Source organism: Myotis lucifugus, unplaced genomic scaffold (genome assembly GCF_000147115.1).
Source record: "Myotis lucifugus unplaced genomic scaffold, Myoluc2.0 scaffold_72, whole genome shotgun sequence".
Taxonomy (NCBI): domain Eukaryota; kingdom Metazoa; phylum Chordata; class Mammalia; order Chiroptera; family Vespertilionidae; genus Myotis; species Myotis lucifugus.
In genome coordinates, this window is record NW_005871120.1 from 3,632,588 (window position 1) to 3,648,940 (window position 16,353).

Below are 16,353 nucleotides of genomic sequence, written 5' to 3' on the forward strand. Positions count from 1 at the left end.
GCTCTCGGCACATTCTCTTCAGGCCTCCCCTTCTCTGATTCAGGTGTGATCTGGGCTGCTGCTTGATCCCCTGCCTCATCAATGACTTCAAGGATGTGACGCACACGTGCCCCAGTTGCAAAGCCTACATCTACACGTACAAGCGCCTGTGCTAACGGAGCCTGGACTGGACTCCCCGCTGTCAGTCTGGACTCCTGTGCTTTGCTCCCTACACTCAGTGGCTCTGTCCCCACTCCCGCTTGGGGGTGGAAGGTGTTCCACCAGGCCCCTGGAACTCCTGTCTTCTTTGCCTTGCCCTTCCCTGAGCATCTGACCTCCGGCAAAATTGTTGGATTTAAGGCCAAGGGTCAGCAAGTGGCAGGGAGCTGGCACTGAGCATGTATGTTGCTGGTTTGCTTGGTGTTTGATTAGGAAGATACACTGGGAAAGGTCTCTACTGGGGTCTCACTCCTCTGTTTTTATATGAGGTATAAGTTTGGTCCTTATTCTCGTGGGGCCAAAAGCAGCCAGAGCAATGGCTAGTTTTCCAGACCTGGGCCTACAGTGGGGCTGTGCCTGTAGCCACAGTTTCTAATCTGCTGGGCCAAGAGTGGGGACGTGAACCCAAACAGGACGGAGTCCTAGGCCAGGGTTTCTGGGGTGCCAGAGGTAACATGACTGTCAGAAGGAATGACTCCCACCCTCAGAACTCTCAGGAACTCAACACCTTGTCCAGGTGCCCAGGAGCCACATGGAATTAAGAGAGAGTCAGCACAACTGCTATTCATGGGATAAGTGATTTGGCCCTGGCTCACCAAGAGACTTGCCTCTGGCCCCTGCCTAGCTCCCCTTCCACATGCTTCTGTGAACATGTCTTTACTGGGGCCAGAAGGAATCCCCAGGACCCCAGCCCCTCTGTCCAAAACATGTCCTTGCTGTGTGTGGGCATGAACTTTGCCTGGAGGCTGATGTATCCCAGCTGGGACCAGAGATGGCAGATAGGCCCCTCCCTGCAGGGACACTCAGGATTTACAGTGCTCTCTGTAGATCTTCTCTCTAATGAACGCTGGGTGCTTCACCCAGGTTGACTCACTGTCACTGTGCTTGCTCCAGGCACTATAGCAGGAACAACTGTAGCACTGGATTGGGGACCAGGAAGGAGCAACCACAAGTGGCGGAAGTACCCTGGTGGACTAGCCCTACCCTGGGCCTGAGGCCATGCTGTCTTTCTTTTCTGAATGGTTTGTCGGTGAACTTGCACCTGTGGACTGCTGTACCCTGCTGCCACCCCTCTCCTGGTCTCACACTGCCACTGCATGGCCTTCTCTCACTGTGAATTGTGACCAGTCTGTTTGTAGTTTCTCATTAAATTGGTCCGTTCACTCCCCTGACCTGGGCCTCTGCTCTCTTGCCTGGCTTCCTTCTTTTGCAAGGGGAAGAGGGTGGGGCTACAGGTAGTCTTAAGGGCAGGGGGTCAAGTCTTCAGGGTCTCTCAGTGCTTATGCTATACCGACTGCCAGGAATGACACTAACATTTAAGTACCTAATTAAATTTAAAACAAGCCAGAGTTTGTGTGGAGGAGCCCTGGCATTCCAGCTATGACTGGGCCAGGGCATGTGTTGACTATCTTACTATCTGATACTGGTTTTACCCATCTCCACATCACAGCATCCACCATGGGATCTATAGGCTGGAACCCTCCAAATGAAGCTCAGGGTCATCCTACTCTGGAAGCAGGTAGCTTCACTCCCTTAAGCAAGACAGAGACACTGGGCTAAGGCTTCGGGGGGCGGGGGGGAAAATAGTTTGGGCCCCCAAGTTCTGGGCCAGCTCTGCCCCTACCCTCATCTGAATTGTAGGGGTAGGTAGGCTTGGTCAGTAGTTTAAAAAAAAGTTTCCCCATCATTTAACCCTTTTGTGAATAAAATGTTCAGATCCTCAATTATATAAAACAATAGATGCCTATTAATAAAAATATTTAAGTTCACATTTCTATTTTAGACAATCAATTATTCAATACAAGTACATGGTTTTTTATGCTTATTTATAAGGTAACTAGCAGTCTTGGAGCACAGCAGGAGGAGGCTGTCAGAGACCAGCGAGGATGACATCTGTGCCAGGAAGGAGGCAGCTGTCAAGAGTCCACTTTATTGAGTGCTGTAGCATGACACAGGTCAGGAGGAGATAGGCCATGGCTGGACGCACCCCACTTGGGGGTTTCTGCTAGAGACAGATAAGGACTGGCTGCCCAGGCAAGCCTGGCTTCTCTCTGCTCACCACATGCCCAGGTGAGCCCCCCAGTAGAGCAGGAGCATCCGGGGAGTCCCTTCCTCCCACAGGGCTACAGCACCTCGCCTTGGCCTGGCTGGCTGCTCCGCTCCCAGCAGGGGAAAGATACCCACCTAAATGATGACACAGCAGAAGAACAAAAGGAGAAAAACCTCAGGGTGAGAGGTGTGGGTGCCCAGGAGCAGAGCTGGTTCCAGAGGCCCAGGCCGGTCACTGAGCTGCACTGGCTGTTCCCAGTGCTACAGCCTGGGCGGCTGCAGGAAGGGTGGGCCTCTACTCAGCTCAGCATCTGTCAGCAGAGGACACTAACAGGCAGAGGCTTTAGTGTCTGGCTTTTATTGGTTGCTTTTCTCAAACCCAGCATTTTTAAAAAGTCACCTGGGGTGGTGGTTTTGTCACAGGTAGAGGTGGGAGCAGGCCAGCAGTCACTCAGGAGGAGGGCGCCAATGTGGTGATGGGTCTTTCACATGTAGTACCAGGCCAAGAGGCCAGCAGCCAGAGCCACACTGGCGGCCAGAATGAACTGGAGGCTGGGCTTGCTCAGCACAGCTATGGCTGTTCCAACGGGACAACTTCTACCCTCCAGGGCACCTGTGTGGCAGCACCAACAGGGACATGGCATCAGTGGGAATGCTGACACACCTGCCCTAGGAGGAGAGCTTGGGATATACAAGACCTACCTTTGTCTTGGTTAGCAGTGTAATAGGGGCATTTACGCACATCTCCTTTCCCATTGTGCACGGGGAGCCCATCCTCCACGATCTCTTTGGCCAGCAAGGAGCCAGCCTGGTCCAGTTCATTGAATACCTGAAGGAGCAGAGGAGCAACACCATCACTGGACTGCTTAACTCTGCTTTCAGAGAAAAACCTCTTTCTTCTGCACAGAGGGAGCTGGAGCAGGTAAGGTTTGCTCAGGGGTGCAAACCAGCAAAACTGCAGCTGCACTCGGGGACACTGACCTGGCACTTCTCCTGGCACGAGCTCTGGGAAGTATGGTGGTACCTGTGCTGTCCAGCAGCCTATGGCTGCTGACCATGGTGGATCTTCCCCGGGCACTAACCACACACAGTCCATGACTGAAACTATCCAAGGTACAGACATGAGAGTAAAAAAACACTGTTTGAGCCATGGTACTTCCCCACTTCCAGCTGCTGGGTATTTTTAGCAAGAAGCAATAGGAAAAGGAATATGGAAGAATAAGGCCCTAGCAGGGCTGACCCATCCTGAGTAGACCCTGGAGGCCCCTGATGTCAGGTTAGAGGGCTGACAGGCCTGTGGTTAGGCTGATGCTTCACTTCCCTCCAGGGCCACTTGACTGGTGCCTGGATTCTGGGGACAGAATCAGCCTCCTCAGCCTCAGCCCCATCTAAAGGGTACCTGTAAACTGAGTTATGCTCCTTGCTCTCCTTTGTTCTCTCCCTGAACTCACCAAGCAAGACTTTTCATAGCAATCCATGCTAAAAAGGAAGAACTCCATTCCTCAAAACCAGAATCCTGTGGTGAGAGGGAGGGAGACAACTCCATTCTCCCCAAGCTCACATCATGGTGAGGCCTCACCCTTCCCAAAAACAAAACACAGAGGTGGTCTATCAAGTAAAGCAGAGCTATCACTGGACTCATGCCCTCTGTGGCTTATTTGGTCCCTCAAATTTCTCTCGGGCTGGCCGCAGAGCATTTGTCCTAATGCACCAGTGTCCGTTTGGGCAGTTCTGATCAGCTCACACCATCAGAGGCCCCTTTCCACCCGGCCCCAAGCAGTACCTGCATGTTGTACTCGAAGGCCCTGTTGGCCTCCTCCACAATCTTCTCTTTGGTTTTCAGGTTCAGGTCCAGGGCATTCATCCTGGCCCGGTAGAACTGTTTGAACTGTTGTGCGTTGTCCACATTCTCAAACAGGTAAAATTGGGTCCCCTCCCCTGTGCTGGGGAGTTTCAGAGCCCTCTGGGCCACCTTCTTAAGCACCTGGCCCCCCGAGAGGTCCCCCATGTAGCGGGTATAGGCATGGGCCACCAGCAGCTCCGGCTCATTCTGCCCCACATAGTGGATCCGCTCCACATACTTTTGGGTGGCCTCAGAGCACTGCACCTGCTTCTCCCAGTCCTCACCAAAGAAATACTCCATGTCCTTAATCAGTGCCTCCTTCCGGTGCAGCTCCGTGGGGAAGTACAAGGGGGCGAAGGCTGGATGGTGCTGGTTGCGGTCCATTTCCTCCTCGAGGGCTGAGTATGTGAAGTAAAGTGCAGTAGTGGCCAGCTGTTGAGGGGGATGGGGAGAGACCAATGGAAAGGACTGTGGGCCTTGGGTAGCAGCTCCAGAGCCCACCGCCCACCGTGTCTGAGCAACTGAAGGCAAAGGCTTGAACAGCAACCCCCTTCCTGTCCCCAAAAGCCCATTTTTATACAACGAATTATTTCACACACTCATTTCTATAAGGAATGACATGGTGAATTCTTTGGACATGGATACTTCTGCTTTCTTTACATCACTAGGTTATTCCACTTAAGCCATGGAAACCATAGTCTGGCATCAGAAAAGAGTAGAGTGTAACAAAGGCCTTGCTTCTCCCTTGGAGCAACTCCAGGGGGACCTTTCTCCTGGGACTATGGCTCCCTAACCCGAACCCATCCATGACCGAGCCACAAACCTTAAACAGCTCTTTCTTGATGTTGCCTTTCAAGAAGTCCTTGACAAACTGGGTGTTTTCTGCCCGGTCATGTGCTTCTTTGGTCCCTTCCTTCAGGAGCTCAGAGAGGTCAGCCATCCTGTAGAGCAGGCATTTTCAAACTTTTGCATTTCATGGCACACATAAACTAATTACTAAAATTCTGTGGCACAACAAAATATATTTATTGTCAATCTGACACAAAAAAATATGTATACTCTTTTTGCTCCAAAGTGACTTTAAAAAATCAGGTGCCTATCCTTACTATATAATAAAAGGCTAATATGCAAAGCAACCAAACTGCAGAATGACAGGTCGCTATGACGTGCACTGACCACAGGGGGCAGACACTCAACACAGGAGCTGCCCCCTGGTGGTCAGTGCGCTCCCACAGGGGAGCGCCACTCAGCTAGGAGGAGGCTCACGGCTGGGGAGCGCAGCAGTGGTGGCAGGAGCTTCTCCCGCCTCCTCAGCAGCACTAAGCTGTCAATCGGACATCCCCCAAGGGCTCCCGGACTACAAGAGGGCGCAGGCCAGGCTGAGGGACACCTGACACCGAGTACATGAATTTTGTATACCGGGCCTCTAGTACTTGTATATAAGGATTTCTGGTACCAAAAATTAACCAATCCTTAATTTGTGATGTGACCAATAAAATGCAACTCTCTCTCTATATATGACCTATATATTTATGGTTCAAAACAAGGCAGTCACTGGATGGCTATTGTGTTGGCTGTTGTCATGTCTTTATTTGACAATCTAAGCCTTAGATTGAGAAGTGCCCCTGACTAACTAGTCAGGTATTGCACATTTTAAAAATTCTTGCAGCACACAAGTTGAAAATCACTGCTAGAGAGAGACCAGGTGCGTGTGTGTGTGTGTATGTGTGTGTATACATGTGCATGTATGTGTGTGTGAATTAGCCCTTCTCAGCTCCAGCATGTCGCTTGCTACGCTGATAGGCAGGGGCTGCTCAGAAACTCAACTCCAGCATAGATACAGGGTCTTGCCAGGAAGCACAGGGCAAACAGATATGTCTGCTATCAAGGACTTGCGTAACACGAGGGACGACTGTGGCCTGCCTCTCAGCAGTGTCCCTGTCTCGGAACTACCCAAATGAACGATGCTTTGCTTCTGTGGCCACCTAGTACCCAAAGAAACACACCTGTGTTCCCAGCATTTGCTGACTTCTCCAGGGAATAGCCAGCCCTGGGGAATGTCTCCCAGAATACATACAATTATGAAGGACTGACTGTGGATCTTCTAGACCCATAGCCTCTTCAGGATTCTCGCTGAGAATGAGACAAATGCTGGGAAAGTTGGAGCCAAGCAGGACCTGTGTGTGCTGCCTAACAAAATTACACAGGATGAAACTGTGCCACTTGATGCCAATTCCAGACAAGGCAGAGAATGCACGACCCTAAAGATGGTGGCACTGGGCAGGGGCTTGTGTGTACACACAATCTGTCTACTAGAGTGAGAAAAACTTGGCCTCTCATGGCCCAGCCTCTGCTGGCTTCTTTAGCAGAGTAGCAAGTATCACCCACATTCTGACAGTAATTTAATATTAGCAATTATTTCAAGTTATAAAAACAACTTTGCGTCCTGGCCAGTGTGCTCAGCAGTTAGAGCGTCAGCCTGCGGACTGAAAGGTCCCAGGTTCGATTCCGGTCAAGGGCATATACCTGGGTTGCGGGCGCATCCCCAGTGGGGGATGTGCAGGAGGCAGCTGATCGATGTTTCTGACTCTGTATCTCTCTCCCTCTCTCTCTGTAAAAAATCAATAAAATATATTAAAAAAAAAAAAAACAACTTTGCGTCCTGGCCAGTGTGCTCAGCAGTTAGAGTGTCAGCCTGCGCACTGAAGGATCTCAGGTTCGATTCCTGGTCAAGACACACAAGACCTGGTCAAGACCATGTACTTGGGTTGCAGGTTTGATCCCCAGCCCCAGTCAGGGTGCATGTGGGGGGGGCAACCAATTGATGTGTGTCTCCCTCACATTGATGTTTCTCTCTCTCTCCCTCCCCACCCTCTTTCTTCCACTCTCTCTAAAAATCAATGGAAAAAATATCCGCGGGTGAGGATTAACCAAAAAAAAAAGAGAGAGAACTTTGCCAATGATGAGAGGATAATAATGGAGAACAGGCCCCAGTAACTTGAGGCTTAGAGGAACTGGTCCTACCCTGTAAGAAAAACCCCTGGAGTTGGAGTTGTTCCCACATTCTAAGAGTCTGTGGAAGATACTGGAAAAGATGCCAGCTTTGCCTCTAATTACTCTTTCTCTCCCCAGACGACAAAATGCTTAGGGTTTTAGAAGAAAAAGGACCAGGATCACCATCAAATTCTGTTACTCAGCACCCTTAGCAGTGCCTGTCCTGTCTCCTCTGGGACACACAGGGAGAGTGCTGAGCAGCCCAGGGTGCTGTCTGCCGTCTCGGCCAGGCATTTGAGGGCCACAGCAGCAGGGCTCCCGACTGTACCTGGTGCCTGCAGCACAGGCAGCCACGTGTACTAGGCATGCAGGCCCTGGGTCCGCTGGTGGCCCCATCCTCACCTGCTGGGGGTTTCCCGTTCAGGGGCGGACCTCTGTTTCTCTGACTCTTCTACCCCCTCGGAGGTCTCCAGTTCCATTAACATGGTTGCGAGTGTGGTTCTTGCTGCCCTTACTCCTTGGGCCCTGTGGAGATACAAGGAACAGGTGATGTGGAGCCCACAGCAGTCATTTCCCCAAATAACCTGCTAGCTCTCTCTCCTCAGAGCCACCTCACCAAGGAGTCACCCACACTTCTCAAGGGTGTTTTCCTTCTAAATAAAGCTCTGCCGTCACTGGGATTATATGTGAATATGGGCAGAATTTTATTATGGACGGTGGATTAGGTAATATATATATGCAGCCCCAGTCAGGGTGCATGTGGGGGGGGCAACCAATTGATGTGTGTCTATATATATATAGAAATATGCTAATTAACTGGGACACCAGGGGTCAATTGGACAGGAGGTTGTGCGTGCAGCGTCGGGGGCGGGGTGGCAGGGCCCCCCTGTGCCTGCACTGGGGGAGGGCCAGATCAGCAGTGGCCGCAGCTGCTTCAAGGGCTGGAGAGGGAGGCAGGGCCAGACCAGAGGGTGGGTGACACTGCACGATTTTAATTGCACGCTGGGCTCCTAGTAGCACTATATTGGTGTTGAACTTGTTTTTTTTTATTTTGTACTGTGATTATGTAAGAGAATGTCCTTGTTTTAGGAAGTACATACTGAGGTATTCAAAAGTAAAGAAACAGGCCATCTGCAACTTACTGTCCAATGGTTCAGAAAAGGTGTGTGTGTGTGTGTGTGTGTGTGTGTGTGTGTGTGTACATACATATACATACAGGAGAGAGGGAGGGAGGGAGACATGCAGTGAAGCAAGGCAAAATGCTTACGGTGACTGGTTAAAAGGTACACAAGAATTCTTTGTACTGTTCTTAGAACTTTACTGTATGTTTAAAATTGTATAAAAATTAAGTTACCTAAAACATAAAATAAATAATCATAGATAAAGCTTAAAGGAAAAAAAAGTGCAACAGCTCTGAGTTGGCAGCAAGCACATTTGTAGCCAGGCCATCCTACCTGTTAAAGGCGTGGTGGCCTCATGCAGAGGGCAGTGGAGCAGGGCACTAGACTGTTAAGCCTGGCAGTTTGGAGCAGCTTCACTTTAAAGTAGTCAAGCTCAAAAGATACCCAACAACCTACATCAGCTACACTGAGTCACCAAGCAAGCTGATTGTCCCCAGTCTACTCCAAACTCTGCTGGGCTAAAGGAAATAACATGAGTTGGCTAGTCAGTATCTGCTGCCAGGAGTGGGCCTCCGTCAGCCAGGGAAACACGGCCCTACACCATACAAGCTCATCCTCCACCCTGGAGGCCTCCGCTCTTCCAGTGCAAAGGGGCAGCCCCCTCTGGGGACTTGCCAGATGAACAGCAGCAAAGATGCACAGAGCTACCAACACTGGGGCCAAATCAAGCCAAGGAAAGAACAGACCTTCATTTTTCTATTTACTGAGCATTTTCTATCTACTCTACCCAGAAACGGGTGTCGGGGGGGGGGGGGGGGAGAAGAGTAAGAAATGGTCCTTTTCAAAGGTTATAAAGAAGAAAATAGCCCTGGCTGGTGTTGCTCAGTGGTTGTAGCGTCGGCCCACACATGGAAGGGTCTCAGTTTTCCATTCCCGGTCAAGGGCACATACCTGGGTGCATGTTCAATCCCCAGCCCTGGGCGGGTGTGTGCGGGAGGCAGTCGATCGGCGTGTCTCTCACATTAATGTTTCTCTCTTTCTCTCTACCCTTCCTTCCTCCTCCCCCCACCCCCGCTTCACTCTAAGAATGGAGAAAATATCCTCAGGTGAGGATTAACAACAACAACAAAAAAGAATAAGAAAATAAAAACCAACGTCTGTCTTATCCCACAGAGATAACCATTGTTGGTACACATCCTTTCTGAGTTTTCTCTAGGCATATAGTTACATCTTTGTTACCTTTTGGGATGTTACAGTGGTTTACTCAGCATGATCTTTCTGAACCTTTCCTTTCCTTTAGATTTAGCATTTATACAATGGGATTAATGACAGGAATTAAATGAGAACATGGAAGGTAAAGTTTTAGCATAGCACTCAGTAAATATTAAATAGGATTGTTTGTACTTCTATTTTGATTGTGGCTTACTGATGTTCTCCAAGAATGCTTAGAAAATAAATATCAAAAAGTGAAATAAGCCCTAGTCGATTTGGTTCAGTGGATAGAGCATCAGCCTGTCGACTGAAGGGTCCTGGGTTCGATTCCGGTCAAGGGCACGTACCCCAGTTGCAGGCTCCTCCCTGTCCCCGGCCCTGGTCAAGGCTTGTGCAGGAGGCAACCAATTGATGTGTTTCTCACATTGATGCTCTCTGTCTCTCCCTTTTTCTTTCACTTTCTCTAAAAAAAAAAATCAATGGAAAAATATCCTCGGGTGAGGATTAAAAAAAAAAAAGTAAAATAAGCAGACAAAAAATATGCATGTTACCACTTATATGGGGAATCTTTAAAAAAAGAGGAGGGCTGAAGTCATAGAAACAGACAGTAGACCAGTGGTTGTCAGGGGCTCGGGTGGGGCAATAGGTTAGTAAAAGAGTACAGTTATAAGATACATAAGGTCTAAGGTTAAATCAGAAGCTTCCTAAGGGCCCAATCATCAAGACTCCCTCAGACTATTTCTCAGAGTCCAATACCATGTTCCAAACCACTTAGAACCCAGCACCCTGGGGAGTCACCAACCTGAATTACAATTGGTGCACTTGCACAAAAGTAATGCTTACTGAGAAAGCTTGCTAAATGAAAGGAGGCGGTGTGTGAATAAGAAAATATTGATTAAATTCTAAAATACCAAGTAAAATAACAAAAATGTTAATTGGGTACTATGTCTCTAAATTAGCTGGTATGAAAGCTGGTTTTACCTTTCTTCAGATCTGACTGACTCCCTTCTTTCTCCCTCTCCTTCCCAACTCCCCTCCTGTGGTATGGATTTTCTAATGACTTATTTATATTTCTCAAGCCTCTGAGCTGGCCCAGGCCCTTCTCACACCTCAGGGCCCAGCTGGGCTAGCTACTGCATTTACCTATCTATGCTGTGTTTTCTTTGTTGCTCCTGGAAGGCTGAGGATCTCCCCTGCAGTCCCTGCCCTCAGATGCTTTCCACAATCAGAGCTGCACATTGGTTCCCCAGTACCTCTCTGAATGCTCCATACAGGTCCAGTTCCACATCCACTAACCCTGACCCAGCAGGCTGCTCCTCACCACGCCTGCGAGGGCAAGCAATCCATCAGACTCTGGCTCCTTTCCATCTGAAGGCCAGCCTCTGATAACTAGTACAGCTTCCTTCCCACAGCCATGGGTTGTGTGGTTGTGGTTGTGTGTGTGTTTATTCTCTCCACTCTTCAGGCAGAACAAATAACCTCTCAACTGTATACATCTTCGTCTATGATCTCACCCTACCCACTTATATTGTGATATTCAGGAGGGTAGCAGTTCAAAAATGATGTATTACCTCCCACAGAAACCATGTGTCATATGTGACCCATAAATATTTTTGGTGGTAAAACACGGAATACAAGAATCCCAGACTGTCCAGCCCAGTGGCTCAGTGGTTGAGCGTCGACTTATGAACCAGGAGGTCACAGTTCAATTCCCAGTCAAGACACATGCCCAGGTTGCAGGCTCGAACCCCAATGTGGGGTGTGCAGAAAGCAGCTGATCAATGATTCTCTCTCATCATTGATGTTTTGATCTCTCTCTCCCTCTCCCTTCTTCTCTGAAATCAATAAAAATATTTTTTTAAAAAGAATCCCAGCCCTAACTGGTTTGGCTCAGTGAATAGAGCATCGGCCTGCAGACTGAAGGGTCCCGGGTTCGATTCTGGTCAAGGGCATGTACTGTGGTTGCGGGCACATCCCCAGTGGGGGGTGTGTGGGAGGCAGCTGATTGATGTTTCTCTCTCATCGATGTTTCTGACTCTCTGTCCCTCTCCCTTCCTCTCTGTAAAAAATCAATAAAATATATTTTTTTAAAAAAAGAATCCCAGACTCTCCCTGTTACTTCTCTCATTAGATAGCCTAGAGACTTTTCACTTTTAAGTGAGAATACCTGTTTCTATTTAACAATACCATAACCAAGCTAAGTCAATGCTTAATGGTGCTACATACTCTCATCAGATCTCAGCAGATATAAACAAATAGGTGTTTGCCTATCACTAAAGTTCTGTTCTGAGTATCTGTCTACATAGAAAGAGTAAATTCTAACATCGTACTTATACCCCTATATACGATCTGGGGAACAAAAAATGCTGGGGCTACTGTGAAAGGAACAGAAGGGAGCAAGCCAGGGACAGAAAGTTGCATCTCTTCAGAGCTTCCAAACCTCTCCAGCTCTCTCAATTTTTCACCTGTAAAATAGAATGAATACCTACCCATCGTTCAAATACTGAGAGGATCACATAAGACAATAACTGTGAAAACACTTTATAACAAATATTAACTTATTCAAAAGTTACAAAAAGAATTGAGAATGAGCCTAACCGGTTTGGCTCAGTGGATGGAGCGTCGGCCTGCGGACTCACGGGTCCCAGGTTCGATTCCAGTCAAGGGCATGTACCTTGGTTGCGGGCACATCCCCAGTAGGAGGTGTGCAAGAGGCAGCTGATCTCTCTCATCGATGTTTCTAACTCTATTCCCTCTCCCTTCCTCTCTGTAAAAAATCAATAAAATATATTTAAAAAAAAAAAAAAAAGAATTGAGAATGAACTCACAGCTGTTGATCAGCTGGTCTACCTACCCTAAGAGACACGCCTGGTGAGTTTTTCAGACCTTGCTAGGATGCCAGGAAACTCTCAACAAGAGGAAAAAGCCCTGTTCTTGGTGTGGAGATGAACTTGTTCTCCTTAGCACTGTTTAAAATCCAGCACTTTTAAGGGTATACCCCACACCACCGGACAGTTTTGCATCCGTCCTGCAAACGGATGTGCTGAGGAGGTACAACCTGTTTTCTGCGTTAGGTAAATAAGCAGACAAACCTCAGGGAGGCTGGAATGTGGGGTAGGAGAGGACCTGTCAGTTTACTAGGGCCTCTCCTGGGTTTCAGCTCACTGTTGATTATTGCTATAGACCAGTGATGGCGAACCTTTTGAGCTCGGCGTGTCAGCATTTTGAAAAACCCTAACTTAACTCTGGTGCCGTGTCACATATAGAAATTTTTTGATATTTGCAACCATAGTAAAACAAAGACATATTTTTGATATTTATTTTATATATTTAAATGCCATTTAACAAAGAAAAATCAACCAAAAATGAGTCCGCATGTCACCTCTGACACGCATGTCATAGGTTCGCCATCACTGCTATAGACCCAGCTCACCTTCGGGAATGGAAGGGCAGCTGGGTCCTGCACAAAGGGAATGGTTTAGAGCTAAAAAGATTTTGTTTGAGATTTGGAATCCTAATGCTTAGTAACTCCATGACTGTAGGTAAGTCATAACCTCTGAAAGTATTTGTTTCTTCATCCATAAAACAGGGTAACAAAACTTTCTTTGCTTCACATTCTCATGTGTGCTGTGAAGACTAAATGAGCTAGCCTGTGTAGCTAAGTGTTTCATGAAATGTAATGCTGCCTCAATTACTGATAATCTCTTATTGAGACAGTTGTTGGTTGGGTGATTATGAAACACTGAGGAAGAATGTGAAATCCAGTGACTCCACAGATAATTCTGAGGTCGTACCTGAGTACTTCTGACTCAGCCCGCATCCTCTGGCAGCATCAGGACATGGGAATAGCTGTTCTTTCCAAGGTGAGACATGTGACCACTGCAGCTAGAAAATCCACACTCAGATGCTACTCCATGCTGGCTGAGCTGGATGTTGGGAGCAGTGGATAGTGTGAATCAACTCTAACCCAACAAGGCACTTGATAAGAGAGGCCTCACAAAACTCTAAGGCAGGGGTCCTCAAACTTTTTAAACAGGGGGCCAGTTCACTGTCCCTCAGACCGTTGGAGGTCCGGACTATAGTTTAAAAAAAAACTATGAACAAATTCCTATGCGTACTGCACATATCTTATTTTGAAGTAAAAAAACAAAACAGGAACAAATACAATATTTGTATTTGCATGTGGCCCGCGAGCCATAGTTTGAGGACCCCTGCTCTTAGGAAACCCACAGCATCTAGGTCAACAGCTTCTGACTTTATAGAATAAACTAGAGGCCCAATGCACGAAATTCGTGCAAGAGTAGGCCTTCCTTCCCCCAGCTGCCAGCACCGGCTTCCCTCCAGCACCCGGGCTTCCCTTGCAGAGGGAGGCCCCACCTACCCACCCCAGCCCGGTGGTCAGTGGCTTGGACCTCCCTCTGCAGGGCGATCATGGGGCGATGGCCAGGCCCCCGACCAATCGCATCACACCCGCCTTGGCTGGCCTGGTGCCAGTGGGTGTCATAGCATGGTCGTGGATGGTCGTTCCGCTGTTCGGCCGTTCAGTCAATTTGCATATTATGCTTTTATTATATAGAATGGCCTGAGGTCTCTAAACTCTGGTGCTGCCACTCCTCAGGAAATCTTATACACAAGCTTCAGCCCTTTCATTTTAATCACTGGGTGAATGCAATCCCACAGTTCACTGAACTGATGACTATTAACTTCTTGATAAAGAGCAAGTTCTGAGAAGGAGTCCTGGAAATGTGGGGACTTTGGGGACAGGGCTCTTACATCAGATTTACTAAACATACATTTGCACATCTGGGCAACAAGTGACCAGAAAGCAAAACAACTGCTAACTAGTCTAAGGGCACTGGCCTCTTAGTAACCTCAAAAACTGACATTGCTCAGCAAGTCCAAGACCTCTTTGGCAGGCTTTTCTTACGGGGAGGCAGTGCGCTCATCTCTAGCATGCTCAAATATAACTGAGCATTCAAAGCAGATACCAGGACAAAACCTGAAACATGGAAGAGCTCAGAGAAGGGGCCAGAATTTTACTGTTGTTGGTGCTAAAGATGAGTCCTGGTAAAGAGCACTTCCTGCTAGAAATGAAATAAATGCAAGACTCTGCCTGGTCCCTGAGTGCGACCCACCTTACATGAAAGGACTAGGTCTTAGGGCTGAGAAGATCAAGACACTTTAGTCCCATGAGAAGTATCTGGGGTGTGGGGGCTGAAGCCTTGACTGAATTCTGAAATGGTCAGGCTAGGATTTATAACAAAGCCTAGGCATCACACATGCCACAAGGCTGGCTATAACAGAGGAAATGCAGATGAGACTATGGGTCACCCTGAGGTACCAACAAGCAAAGATTATTCCAACTTTGGAACAATCTAAAAGCATGTGTCCTGTGAACTAAGTATGAGTCAGTCAAATTTCCTTTCACTCAGGTGCAACAATTGTCATCTGTGGTTTCAGCTTCTTTCACAACAGATGAGTATAAACAGCATTTGGGGGTGGAGGGAGAGAGTGGGTGTTTAAGATGCTTCTGCTAACTTTCCATTTTGGAAAACCTAGAAATGCTATCAGCTCCCAGGTGCTTTCCTCTTTACAAACACAAACAGGCTTAATGGAAACTTAGCAGAGAGGCAAAAGGCCCTCAAGTTCACCCAGGAAAGGGTGATGCAGAGGAAGAGAACCAGACTAAAGTCTAACAGACTGGGGCACACCAGGCTGTCACTTTTGATCAGGGATCCACTGATTATGAAGAAACTAACATCAAGAGAATGAAGTAATATGGCCAAGGTCATTCAGAGAATTAACAGTCAAGTTGGGACCAAACCTTTTTCCTTCTGAATGCAACATGATGCCCACCGTGTCCACAGCTAACATGCATGAGGGATGATATGTCACCAGACTACTAGCAACATAGAAAGCCAGGCTACATACACTACACTGCATTTACACATGCAGTGGACAGATTTTCTAAACCACTGAGTGTCATTTGTTTTTTTAGTATGAGAAGTGAGCTCAATTCTATTTCTGAGAAGTAAATGCTCAGCCTCCCATTTGAAAATTCAAAAGCTGCTGCTGCTTGTACCTACAGCACTCACCTTAGCTCACTCAGATTACACGACAACCAGAGAAGATTATTCCCTGAGGAGCCTTGCTTTGGTGGATTAGCAGGGCTGGAGATGGTTGGTCCCAAAGGGGAGGAAGGGGGGATGGTACCCACCACCACTCAGTGGCTGAATGGAAGCAACCAGACCTGCTATACCTTGGTGGACAATGAAGCCAGAAGCTTGGAGGCATCCCAGGGGAGGTCACAATTGGGTCTGCACATCTCTATAGCACCCATTGCCATAGTAACTACAGAGAAACAGAAGATCTAGTTTCAAGAATCTGAAAGCATGTCTTCCATGTGTTGAGTGTTTAAAATCTCTTCAAGCCTGGCCAATGTGGCTCAGTGGTTGAGCATCAACCTATGAACCAGGAGGTCATGGTTCAATTCCCGGTCAGGACACATGCACAGGATGCAGGCTCAATACCCATTGTGGGGTGTGCAGGATGCTGCCAATCAATGATTCTCTCTCATCATTTATGTTTCTCTCTCCCCCTCTCTCTTCCTTTATAAAATAAATAAAAAATATATTTCAAAAAATAAAAATCCTATATAATAAAAGACTAATATGCAAATTGACCAAATGGCAGAACAACCAGTTGCTATGATGCGCACTGACCACCAGGGGGCAGGCGCTCAATGCAGAAAGCTGCCCCCTGGTGGTCAGTGCACTCCCACAGGGGGAGCGCCGCTCAGCCAGAAACCAGGCTCACAGCTGGCAAGCACAGCAGCAGTGGCAGGAGCCTCTCGGGGGTCTCAGACTGCAAGAGGGCGCAGGCCAGGCTGAGGGACACTCTCCCCCCCCCCCCCTACCAGTGCACAAATGTCATGCA

General features: G+C 48.1%; 2 protein-coding genes across 10 annotated transcripts in view; one reads left to right on the plus strand and one right to left on the minus strand.

The window, feature by feature from the left end:
- CDIP1 (cell death inducing p53 target 1) overlaps positions 1-1,389 on the plus strand; it is a 31,431-nt gene extending 30,042 nt beyond the window's left edge. For all 5 annotated transcript variants that reach the window (XM_006090408.3, XM_006090407.3, XM_023755248.1 and 2 more), the window contains exon 6: positions 44-1,389. In XM_006090408.3, coding sequence (XP_006090470.1) covers positions 44-155 — 112 coding nt within the window. In that variant the 3' untranslated portion in view covers positions 156-1,389. The remainder of the gene's footprint in view (positions 1-43) is intronic.
- Positions 1,390-1,939: 550 nt separating this feature from the next.
- HMOX2 (heme oxygenase 2) overlaps positions 1,940-16,353 on the minus strand; it is a 31,683-nt gene continuing 17,269 nt past the window's right edge. The window contains exons 1-6 of one of the 5 annotated variants that reach the window (XM_023755246.1): positions 8,439-8,453; positions 7,487-7,609; positions 4,914-5,031; positions 4,031-4,522; positions 2,950-3,076; positions 1,940-2,382 (exon numbers count right to left, since the gene is read on the minus strand). In XM_023755246.1, coding sequence (XP_023611014.1) covers positions 2,204-2,382; positions 2,950-3,076; positions 4,031-4,522; positions 4,914-5,031; positions 7,487-7,569 — 999 coding nt within the window. In that variant the 5' untranslated portion in view covers positions 7,570-7,609; positions 8,439-8,453 and the 3' untranslated portion in view covers positions 1,940-2,203. Of the gene's footprint in view, positions 2,383-2,589; positions 2,861-2,949; positions 3,077-4,030; positions 4,523-4,913; positions 5,032-7,412; positions 7,436-7,486; positions 7,610-8,438; positions 8,454-16,353 lie in introns of those variants that run through there. The other 4 variants (XR_001348568.2, XM_023755245.1, XM_023755247.1 and 1 more) reach the window with 4 other exon arrangements.